Consider the following 12,375-nt stretch of genomic DNA (forward strand, 5'->3'; position numbering starts at 1 on the left):
CAGTTTCAGCAAGCAGGGTTGTGTCATCTCCATAACGCAGATTGTTGATAGATCTTCCACCAATCTTGACCCCACATTTCTCCTCATAGAGCCCCACTTCCCGGATAATCTGTTCTGCATACAGGTTGAAAAGGTATAGAGACAGGACACATCCCTGGCTTACAACCCCTTCCCTATTTTGAACCATCTAGTATTTCCTTACATTGTTCTGACAACTGCCTCTTGGTCCAAGTATAGGTTTCTCATTAGTGCAATCAAGTGTTCTGGGATTCCCATAGTAAAGGAAAAAGAAGTTCAAGCTGTGCTGAAGCATTGGCAAAAAATAGGCTCCAGGAAGTTATGGAATACCAGTTGATATAATCCAAGAACTAGATGCATCCCTGGGCGTATTCCCCAGGCTTTCCCAAGAAATCTGGAAGACAGCTGCTTGGCCAGCTGTGAGGAAGAGATCCATATTTGTCTGCATTCCCAAAAGTGATCTAACAGTGTGCAAATTACCTGTCATTATCCACAATCAACACCAGTAGCCAGGAAATTAAAGACTTATTGTGATGGGAAAGTCTGCTGTTAGGGACCTCTCTAAAGTACTGAAGAACAACAGTGTGTTTCTGGAGACTAAGGTGCCTCTGGTACAGGCCATGGTCTTTGCAGTCACTTGTTATGCATCAGAGAGAGGGACAATGACCAGGGAGGATAGAAGGAGAATTAATGCTTTTGAACTTTGGTATTGGAGAAGAGTGCTGAGGGTACTGTGGACTGCTAAGGAAACAGATTTATCCTGGAGAGCTTTAAACCGGGCTGCTCCTTGGAGGCAAAGATTCTGAAACTTCGTCTGACATACTTTGGTCATGTTTTAAGGAGGGACTGGTCCCTGGAGAAGGACATCATGCTTGGGAGGGTGCAGGGCAGGCGCAGGACGGCAAGGCCCTCTGGGAGGTGGATTGATTCTGTGACTGGGGCAATTGGGATGAGTGTGTCGGAGACAATGAGATTGACACAGAACAGAGCAGAGTTTAGAGCTGTTGTACATAAGGTCACGATGAGTTACAAGCGACTTGACGGCACATAACAACAACAACATCATTAATATCACATGAAAACAAAATTTTTGCTGATGATTCAAAACCAGCAAGAATAGTATACTGACAGAGAACTTCTAGAAAATTCAAGCTGAATTTAGAAGAGGCTTTGGAACCAGGGATATCATTGCTGCTGTCACAATTGATCTTGGCGGAAAATACAGAAGGATGTCTGTTTTACTAACAGCATAGGGATTTGATTGTATGAATCACAACAAATTATGCCTCTCATTGAGAAGAATGGGAATCTCAGAACACTTAATTGTGATCGTATGAAAACTATGCCTAAAAGGGAAAAACATTTAGTTTAAAGTGACTTAAGGAGTTTAAGGAGACTGTCAAGACTATATCCTTTCTCCAATCCTATCTGTATGTGGAGCAAATCATGAAGAAGACTCATCGGCAACCTGTATTATGCAGATGACAGTTTTGCTTGCTGCACGTGAGGAAGACTAGAAGCTTTTGCTGTAGATCAAAGACTAGCATTCAACATGGATTATTATTATATTTCAACATCAAGAAAACAAAAGTCCTCACCACTAGGACAGTAGGCAAACAACATGATGGAGAAAAAAATTGAAGTTGTCAACGACTTCATCTTGATTTAATCCACAGTCAACACTCCTTGTACTAGCAGTCAAGAAATCAAAAAACAACACACTGGGAAAATCTGCTGTTAGGGACCTTTCCAGAGTACTAAAAAAGACCTAGGATGTGAGTTTAAAGACTAAGGTGTGTCTAATCCAACCCGTGGTCATCTCAGTTACTTGCTGTGCATCTGAAGGCTCGACAATGACTAAGAATTGATGCTTTTGAGATGTGATGTTAGTGAAGAGTACTTGAGTGTCATATGGATTGGTAAGGGTAAGAGAACAAACAGGTCTCTCTTGGAAAAAGTGAAACCACAGAGCGTCTTAGAGGCAAGAATGGTGAAACTTGGTCTCGCATACCTTGTGCATGTTTATTGGATACGCCAGTTCTTGGAAAAATACATTATGCTTGGAAAGGTAGATGGTCAATGTAGAAGACCCTCAACAAGATTGATTTACACTGGTGACAGTACCAGTGGTCTCACATATGTTGGAATTGGCCAGGGTGGCACAGCATAGGAAACGGTTCAGATTCTGTATTCATGGGGTTGCTGTGAGTAGCACTACACTCAGCAGCGCATAACAACAGTGACAACAAAAGGTAACCTCTAAGACCTAAAATGTTATCTTTTGTGTCTTTACAGAAACTTGCTGACTTCTGAATATATCAACTCTTAAAGATTACCTCAAAAGTCATCGAGGACCCCTCCTTATCACTTTATGATCTCTAGATGTTCTCTGACATTTGCATTGTTAAGTGCTATATTCACTCATAGTAACTATGCAACAGATCAAAACCTTGCTCAATCCTGTGCCATCTTCATAATCTTTTTTTAATTTTTTTTCATCTTTATAATCTTTGTTGTGCTTAAGTCTGTTGCAGTAGGCACTGTTGATTTATCTTGAATGATATTCTTAGTTGATCCTCTCATTTCTAAGAGGACTGGCCTCTCCTGGAGATAACATGTCCAAAGTAGGTCCCTGTCTCTAAGGACCACACTTCTTCTAAGACAGATTTGTTTATTTTTTTAGTTGTTGTTGTTTATGTGCTGTCAAGGCACCTGTGACTCATAGCGATCCTATGTACAACACGCCTAAACCCTGCTCTATCCTATGCCAATCTCATTGTCTCTGACACTCCTACCCTCATTACTCCAGTCATTAAATCAATTGATCTCATGGACGGTCTTCTGCTGTCCCTCCACCCTCCCAAATCCAAAGTATGTCAGACAAAGCTTCAGAATACTTGCCTCCAAGAAGCAGCCTGGTTTCACCCTCTCTTTCTGTCATCCCTAGTCATTGTCCAGCTTTCTGATGCATAGCAAGTAATTGCAAAAACTACGGCCTGGATCAGGCACACCTTGGTCTCCAGACTTTGTTGCTCTTTGGTATTTTGGAGAGGTCTCTGAAAGCAGACCTTCCCAATGCCGTTCCTCTTTTAATTTCCTGGCTGCTGGTACCAAGAGTGTTCATTGTGGAGCCAAGCAAACTAAAGCTGTTAATGATCTCAATCTCTTTATCATGATGCTGCCAATTGGCCCGGGGTGAGAATCTTTGTCTTCTTGACATTGAGCTTCAATCCATATTGAAGGCTGCAGTCCTTGACCTTCAGCAGCAAATGCTTCAGGTTCTCCTCAGTTTCAGCAAGCAGGGTTGTATCATCTGCATAACACAGATAGTGGGATTTTTGTGGTAGTCTGTTATATATTAGGGAGCTTTGGTGGCCTAGTGGCAAGAAGCTATGCTGCAGTCTTGAAGGCATTTGGTTCAAGATCATCAGCTGCTCCATGGGAGAAAGATGGGCAATCCCCTCCCATGTGATTAACTGCCTCTGAAAACCCACTGGAAGGTCAGCTGTAGATTGGTTCCAACTGGATGGTACAAAACAACAACAACATTGTATATTAGCTATTCTTCACCAATACTGACATAACATAGCTTCTAATAACTTTTGCTTAGTTGTCTCAAACATTTATATCTAACCCAAAGCTCAGATAACTACAGATGTATATATACAGTGGCTTCTTTGTCTATCTCTGAGAATCATCAAAATCCTCCTATTAAAAATTAATTTTAAGATTACCTACAAGATGAGCCTACTTTTACTTTTCTTTCCAGCAGTAATAAAAGCCAGAAACTTGGAGCTATTCCTCCCTTGTTCATCTTCCTTAACTCACAGCTAATGTAGTAAATTTTGACAGTTTCAAATATAAAATCTATCCATTTCTCCATATCTACCATTACAACCTCCTTCATGCTTTCCTTATCTCTTCTAGAAACCACTAGTTAAATGTCTAGATCTCTTCTGATTAATTTTTAATATCACAGAAAAATTATTTAGAAGTCTAATTATATCAAACCCTGCTTCAAACACAATAATCACTTCCCTGGTTCTTGGGACTGATTCCTCATTTGACCCACATGACTTTCCATGGTCTGACACCTGTTTATCTTTCAGACTTGTTTATTCTTACCTTGTTCACTGTTATGCTGGCCTTCTTTCAGTCCTTGGGCCACTTCTTTCCCTTAGGTATTTAAGGTCTGTACCTTTTTGCACTTTTCTGCATATTTAAGGCTGTTTGATCTTTACAGCTAACCTTAAGCCTTACCTGACCTCCTAAGTAAATGAGTTTCCCCAATTACATGTTCTCCTTGTCCTTTATCTATTTTAGCAGTCATCACAATTGTTATTTCACTTTTGCTATTGTGATGGTTAGATTAATACCCATCTCCTGCTGGCTTAATGAGAAGGTATTGTGCTGTCAATCCAAAGGCACACAGTTCAGATAACCAGCTGCTACATGGGAGAAAGATAGGCAGTCTCCTCCTATGAAATTAACTGTCATTGAGGACCTACTGCAGGGTTAGCTATGAGTCGGTCCTGCCTCAATGGTATACAACAGCAACTACCTATATTCTCTTAGTTTAGATGAAGATGAAAATCTTATGCTTCCTATATTTGTAGCAATAAATACTATACTTGGTTTATATATCATACACACACACTCATATATATTATGTATGTATAATTTAAAAATAGAATCTATATTATTGATGGAACAAGTTTTCTAAGGAGGTTGACCAAAATATTAGTAGTAGAAATGTGCTGAAAATAGGAAGAGGATTGCTTTGACTGAGAGTGCAAAGCACTAAGAAGCCTTGTTTGTGTTGCAGATTGGTTATACAAATGTTCAGTTCAGAAACTGGTGGTAGTCATCTCAAATATTGAAAGTGGTGAGGTCCTGGAAAGATGGCAGTTTGATATCGAGTGTGACAAGACTGCAAAAGATGACAGGTAAGTATGAAATGATTTTTAATATTTTTAAATGTGTTTTTCCAAAGCTTATCTGCAGTACTAGGTCAGTTCTGAATGCATTAAATACACCAGTTTAATTTAAGGTAACTTGCATAATTTGTTTCTAAGGTAAGTTTAATCTTCACTCTTCCTGTGAAAAATAAATCTTGTATAAGGTGGTGGTGGTAGTGGTGGTTATTATTAGGTGCCGGTGCCATCGAGTTGTAGATGACTCATAGTGACCCTGTGAATGAAAAGACTTGAGCATTGTTCATAGAGTTACTGGAGGCAAGCCATTTCGGAATTGGTTGCTACTGATAGTATTTGTTAACATAATTGTTCTTCTGTAGTATTTTTGTTATTTTATGCAAAACTATATGAGAAGTACTAAGTGGTTCATTTAAGGAATGTACTTAAATCTTTAGGACTTTTTTTAGACAACTTCAGCTTAGGATGATTTGGTGATATATTTAATGTCATGAACTCCCTAAAACATACTTATTAGTGTCGTAAACATTCCTAAGTGAAGTTTGAAAACTCCAGTGTTGAAAGTGCTAGTCAATATATATATATATTCTGATTCAGTATACATATTAGTTAGTTCAGACTTGACAGTACATAACTGAAGACTAAAATTTTGTCCTTAACATACTTATCTGTAAATTTAGAGTTATAATTGTTATTCACAGTGACTTAGCACCTGAAGCTGTTAGTTTTGTTTAGGAAATTTTTAGATGATAAGTCTATTTTGCGGGAGCTCTGGTGGCTTAGTGGTAAGGAATTGCACTATCAAACCAAAGGTACATAGTTCAAATCCACCTTGCTCTGCAGGAAAAAGATGGGCAGTATCCTGTGCAATTAACGCCTCTGAAAACCCACTGGAGGGTTAGTGAAGAGTAGATTCCAACTTGATGGTACTCAGAAACGATTAGTTTGATGTGCAACTTCAAACTGTTTCTCTAGGAGTTCATACTTAGCCACTCATTGCCCTTGAGTTGGAATCGACTCACAGCTTACTCTTAAGGTTTTTTTCAGAGGCTGCAAATCGCATGGGAGGAGTTTTCCCTTCCCTAGAGCCGATAAAGTATTTGAACGGTCTGCCTCTGGGTTAGCAGCTTAACTCTACCCACTGGGCCATGAGAGTTCACTACATTAGGAGTTGTTGTTAAGAGCCGTCAAATCATAGATGACTCATAACAACCCTGTGAATGAAAGACCTGAACATTCGTTTAACTTTCATTGTTTCTCCACATTCATAGACTTTCCAAAGGCTAGCTATTTTGGAAGTGGATGCCACTATTAGTATTACTAAAAACCTAAATGATGATTAAATATTTCTACTTAAAAGATCTTTCTTATTTTAAGATGTGCTGAAGTTTCCTGACTTATAAAGAGATTGGCTCATTTTCTAATCATCTGATGGTAAATAATAATAGTAATACCAAGGTGTGATTTAGGCCTTGGTCTTATCAGTCACTTACATATGAGAGCCAGATAATGAATAAGGATGACAAAAGAACTGATGACCTTAACTTGTGTTGTTGGAGAAGAATACTGTATATCCCATATACTGCCAAAAGAGCAAACAGATAGAACTTGGGAAAAAAATCAGCCAGAGTGTTCTTTGGAAGCAAAGATGGCCAACCTTCGTCTTTCATGCTTTAGACATGTAGCTAGGTGAGGCTATTCCTTGGAAAGGGGCATCATGCTTGGGAAGATGGACAGTCAACAAAGAGGAGAAGAAGACACACACACACCCAAGGAGGTGAAGTGATATGATGACTTTAGCAATGGGTTCTAGTGTGTCAGAGATGATAAAGATGGCATAGGATAGTTCAGAGTACAGGTCTGCTGTTCGTAGGGTCGCAGAAAGTTGTACTAAATTCTGTAGCACCTAACAACAACTAAGACCAATTTTAAAAGAGGAATAAGAGACTAAATAAAACTAAGAAAAGTCATTAAAGTAGTTTGACTTATTTTTTAATAGACTATTCTGAATTCTTGTTTGATTTCAGAATCCGTTAAGCAGGTAACTAATCTTATTTACTAATTACTATACAGACATTTCCAAGGGAAAAAGATAGGCAGTCTCATTCCATGCAGTTTACTGTGTTGGAAACTCAGTAGAAGGCTAGCTATGAATCACTTACTATTTTATCTCAGTTAGTTTTGGCGAATATGTTCTCAGTAGCCTGTTAAGATTTAAATATTGATTTATTATTATTTAAATCTTTGGTTTCTTTGTAGTGCACCTAGAGAAAAATCTCAAAAAGCTATCCAAGATGAAATCCGTTCGGTGATCAGACAGATCACAGCTACAGTAACATTCCTGCCCCTCTTGGAAGTTTCTTGTAAGTATTTATAAACTTCTTATTCAAACTGCACTGCAGTCCCAAAGGCATGAGGTTTGAATTCACCAGCTGCTCCATAGGAGAAGGATGGGCAACCTCCTGTGAGATATACTGCCTCTGAAAACCCACTGGAGGGTCAGTTCCAGCTCAACAGCACATAACATGGGAAAATGACTAAGCTACTATTTAAATCAATATCAGCTGTGAAAAGTAGGCCAGGTGTTCATTAGAGAACAGATGGATCATCACCTACTCATTGGCAAGTTCAAACTGAAGCTAAAGAAAGTCAAATCCACAAGAACCAAAGTTTGACCTCGAGTCTATCCCACTAGAATTTAAAAACCATCTCAGGAACAGGTTTGAGGTCCTGAATACTAATGAGTGAAGAACTGATGAGCTGTGGGAGAATATAAAAAATACAATCCATGGAGAATTCAAAGAGACATTACAAAGGCAGAGGAGAAAGGAAAGACCAAGGTGAATATCAGAAGAGCCTCTGAATATTGCCCTAGAGTGCCAAAGTAAGGGGAAGAAATCAAGAAGTTACGGAACTGAACAGAAGAGTTCAAAGGGCAGCTCAAGAAGACAAAGCTCTCAAAGTATTATAATGAAATGTGCAAAAAGCTGGAGTCAGAAAATTAAAAGGGCCAACCTCTCTTGGCAATTCTTAAGGAACTGAACAAGTTTAAGTCTCAAGTTGCAGTACTTAGAGATTCTGAGGGCAGAAAGTTGAATGACCCAGGAAGCATCAGAAGAATAAGGACGAGTACACACAGTCACTATACCAAAAATAATTGGCTGACACAGAAGAATTTTATGAAGCAGCATATGATCAAAAGACAAAGGTTTTGAAGGAGGACATTCAAGCTCCTCTGAAGGAATTGGCAAAGAACAAAGCTCTCTAAATTGATAGGATACCAGTTGACATTTCCACAAACAGATGCTGCCCTGAATGTACTCACCAGGTTATGCCAAGAAATCTGGAGGACAACTACTTGGCCAACTGTCTGGGAGAGATCTATATTTATTCCCATTCCAAAAAGTGACCTGACAAAGAGTGGAAATTACCAAACAATATCATTAATATCACATGCAGCCAGATCCTGCAGTACATCAGCAAAGAAATGCCAGGTGTGCTAGCTGGGTTTTGAAGAGACTGTGGCACTAGGGGCATCATAACCTTTGTTATGTGGATCTTTTCCAAAAGCAGAGAGTACCAGAAGAATGTCTGTCTGTTTCATTGACTATGCAAAGGCATTTGACTATGTGGATCTAAACAAATTATGGCTAACCTTGAGAAGAATGGGAATCCCAGAAGACTAAATTGTGTCCATGCAAAACCTATGCTTGTACCAGGAAACAGTAGTCAGAGCAAAGCAGGGACATAATTCAGGATCAGGAAAGGTATGTGTCAAGGATGCATGCATCTTGTCTTCATACCTTTTCAATCTATATGCAGAACAGATCATTTGGGATGCTAGACTTCATCCATGGATGAGAAGGAATGTGGCATCAAGATTGGAGGAAGACTCATCAACAACCTTCATTATGCAGATGACACAAAATTGCTTGCTGGAACTGAGGAGGACATGAGGTGTATGCTGCAGAAGGTCAAAGACTATAGTCTTTAATATAGATTGAAGATGGGCCAATTGGCAGCTTCATGATAGACAGGAGAAAAGATTGAGATTGTTAACAGTTTTAACTTGCCTGGCTTCACAGTCAAGACTCTTGGCACCAGCAGTCAGAAATTGAAAAGATTAATTGCATTGGAAAGTCTATTGTCAGGGACTTCTCTAGAGTACTGAAGAGCAACGATACCAGTGTGGGGTCTTAGGTGCACCTGACCCAGGCCACAGTCTTGGCAGTATGTCAAGTATTTGCTATATGTCAGAAAGCTAGACAATGACTAAGGATGGTAAAAGAAGAATCAATGCCTGTGGGTTGTGCTGGAGAATAGTTTTGAACATATTAGGAGAACAAATAGTTCGATACTAGAGAGAATGAAACCAAGCTGCTCCCCAGAGGAAAGGATTTTGAAGCTTCATCTCATATACTTTGGGCACGTGCCCAGGGCGGACCAGTCTTTGGAGAGGAACATCATGTTTAGAAGGTTGGAGGGATAGTGCAGGAGAAGACCCAGGATGAGATGCATTGATTCGGTGACTGGAGAAATGGGATTAGGTCTGTCTGAGATGATCTAATTGGCTCAGGATAGGGCAAGGTTCAGAGCAATTGTACATAGGGTCACTATGAGTTGCAGGCGAGTCATCGACACGTAACAACAACAGCTAATTAAAAATCATCTTTTAAGGTTCAAAATCACTGGCAGTGTGATGCATGCAAATCAAAACCACAATGAGATACGATCTCCAGTAGCAGTGGCACACTTTACTAGGACAGCAAGTAATAAATGTTGGAGAGGATATGGTGAGATAGGAAGACTTCTGCATTTTTGGTGGGATTGTAAAATGTTACAACCACTCTAGAAGGTATGACATTTCTTCATCAAAAAGCTTCACATAGAAATTCTGTATGACCCATCTATTCCACTGCTTGGAATATACCTTGAGAAAATGAGAACTGAGGCACAAATGGAGACTTGTACACCAGCATTCATAGAAACATTATTCATCATTGCAAAAACATGGAAACAACCCAGATACCCAACCACAATCGAAAAGATTGAGAAATTATGGTACATTCACACAACGGACTACTACACAGTATGCAGGAGCAATGATTTTGTAAATCACTACCTTACTTAGGAGGTACTGGAGAGATTATACTAAGTGAACTAACTCAGTCCCATAAAGACAAATACTGTATAAGACCATTATTGTAGAACATGTATGAGGATCCAAGGAGGGGCGGGTGGGAGCAGAGTCCTGAGGATGGTTAATCTTAGGGTCACATAATTTGATGAATAGAGGGAGGGGAGGTGAAGGAGTGAGAAAGATGTGGTGTGAAAAACAAACTTTGTAAGTAAACCAGCATAAAGTAAGAACTTTAAGTTAAAAAAATCTTATTTTTTTCTTAATTATTCATAGTATCCAATATAAATGAGAACAAAGGCATTGTGAAGAACAAGTAGTATATATACATTCTAAAAAATGGAGATGTTATAACATTCACAATTCCCACGAATATTGACTATTTTGGTGTAATTACTTTCGTTGTGTTTGTGTATATTATATACTTGTTTGAATTCAGTTCTTCAGCGCTTTACTAGATGCCTCCTCTTTGCTAAGCAATGCTCTAGGTACAGAGAGGGAGCAAACCATGTTAACGTTTGTGGGGCTTTATATTCATTTGGTTTATTAACACTCCTCTGTGATAATGCATTTATTACAGTCGTTTTGATGGTTTTTCTCTTTAACAGAGGAATTTGAGAACATCATGCCTTTTTGTGTAATAAAGTAGAAGGGTACAATATTTTCTCTGTTTAAAATATTGTTTCCATTGAGAAAAAAAGATTAAATAATGCCTAGAGATCACGATAATCTATTTAATACTATAAACTCAAAAAACCAAACTCAACTACTGTCTAGTAGGTTCGCATTCATAGCTATACTGTAAGACTATAAATCTTAATGGGAGGAGATTGCATATTTTAATACTATTCTAAATAGTATTAAATAATATTCTAAAATGTGAGAGACAAAGGGAAGATTATTATGTACTTTACACTTTTTTTTTCCCTTAAATCCACAATGTAGGTTCATTTGATCTGCTGATATATACTGATAAAGATTTGGTCGTACCTGAAAAATGGGAAGAATCAGGACCACAGTTCGTTACTAATTCTGAGGAAGTTCGTCTACGTTCTTTCACAACTACAATCCACAAAGTAAATAGTATGGTGGCCTACAAAATTCCTGTCAATGACTGAGAGAAGAGATAATAAGAAAAATGTACTTGAAATGCTCAGATGGGTTTTCCCAAAACAAAGTCAGCTCTCAGTTGATAGCTTTTATTTTGTAGGTAAATTTTCAGATGGGGTAATAACTTGATACTCTGGAACTGTGCGTAATCTGTTTTGTACCTGTTTAATATTCCATGGCATTGACATGAATTAGAGGAGAGTGTGAAATTCCCTCCTTATTGTATTTGGCTAACTAGATTAGCACAAAAGAATATTACACACTGTTCAAAAGGGAACCAGCAGTTCTCATCAGCATTTTAATGTTAATTCCTTTGAAGCTTATAACTGGAGTTGGAAAAAACTTACTAAAAAGCTAAATAACTTCCTGAATCATATAATTTGGTGAAGTAGTTTGAGGCAGAATATAGACAGGATGGTATTTAACTATAAAACTATACTGGGCAAAAGATGTCTGAATGAATATTCAGAATCTTTTTAAGTCCTGAAAATAGCTAATCTATAATGAAGCACTGAGGTCGTTCTACCCTTTGTTTAGATGTATAGTTCACATTTGAAAAAAATTCCAATTATTTGATTTTAATTTATCTAATTTGTACCACCATTTATTTAGATGTATAGTTTACATGTTGAAAAATTTCCAATTATTTGATTTTAACTTATGTGTGCCGATGGGTTTTTCTACTTTTGAATTTCCTGTGACACAGAACTCTTTAAAAACGTATTTATGCTTGATAAAATCATGCTTTAGGTGACAGGTCAAATAAAGTTAAATTTGTATGTTTTAAGTTTGTCTTATATTTTACTACTGCTGTTTAATGATAGCTAGGATGAGTTTGATAGAACAAATGTATTAATGGTTGGTTACCCAATGTGGACAGTGTTTGCGGGAGCTCCCCAATTAAAACAAGCTTGGAAGCACGAGTAGCATCCACTTCCCTAATAGCTTGCCTCCAGAAACCCTATGAACCTGGACAAATGATGAAAGACACAAGTGTGGAGGATTTTTCCTCATAGGGTCGCTATGCGTTGCCTGTGACTCGACTGCACTCAACAACAACAACATGATGGTGTAGGTCCAAAGAATACAAACTTGAGTAAGTCTTGTACTTTAAGCCTATTTTTTATGTTTGCTTTAATTTTATAACCTACCCTCTACCATCAAGTTAAGTTGGAC

At 38.3% G+C, this 12,375-nt stretch overlaps 1 protein-coding gene across 1 annotated transcript in view; it reads left to right on the top strand.

Moving 5' to 3' along the window:
* Nucleotides 1-11,392, top strand: part of LOC102851332 (mitotic spindle assembly checkpoint protein MAD2A-like) — a 14,282-nt gene extending 2,890 nt beyond the window's left edge. The window contains exons 3-5 of the mRNA XM_006881057.1: nt 4,844-4,964; nt 7,212-7,315; nt 11,035-11,392. Coding sequence (XP_006881119.1) covers nt 4,844-4,964; nt 7,212-7,315; nt 11,035-11,207 — 398 coding nt within the window. The 3' untranslated portion in view covers nt 11,208-11,392. The remainder of the gene's footprint in view (nt 1-4,843; nt 4,965-7,211; nt 7,316-11,034) is intronic.
* Nucleotides 11,393-12,375: the final 983 nt, after the last annotated feature.

This window comes from Elephantulus edwardii, unplaced genomic scaffold, assembly GCF_000299155.1.
Source record: "Elephantulus edwardii isolate Elephantulus edwardi_28Jun2011 unplaced genomic scaffold, EleEdw1.0 scaffold00012, whole genome shotgun sequence".
NCBI classification, from domain to species: domain Eukaryota; kingdom Metazoa; phylum Chordata; class Mammalia; order Macroscelidea; family Macroscelididae; genus Elephantulus; species Elephantulus edwardii.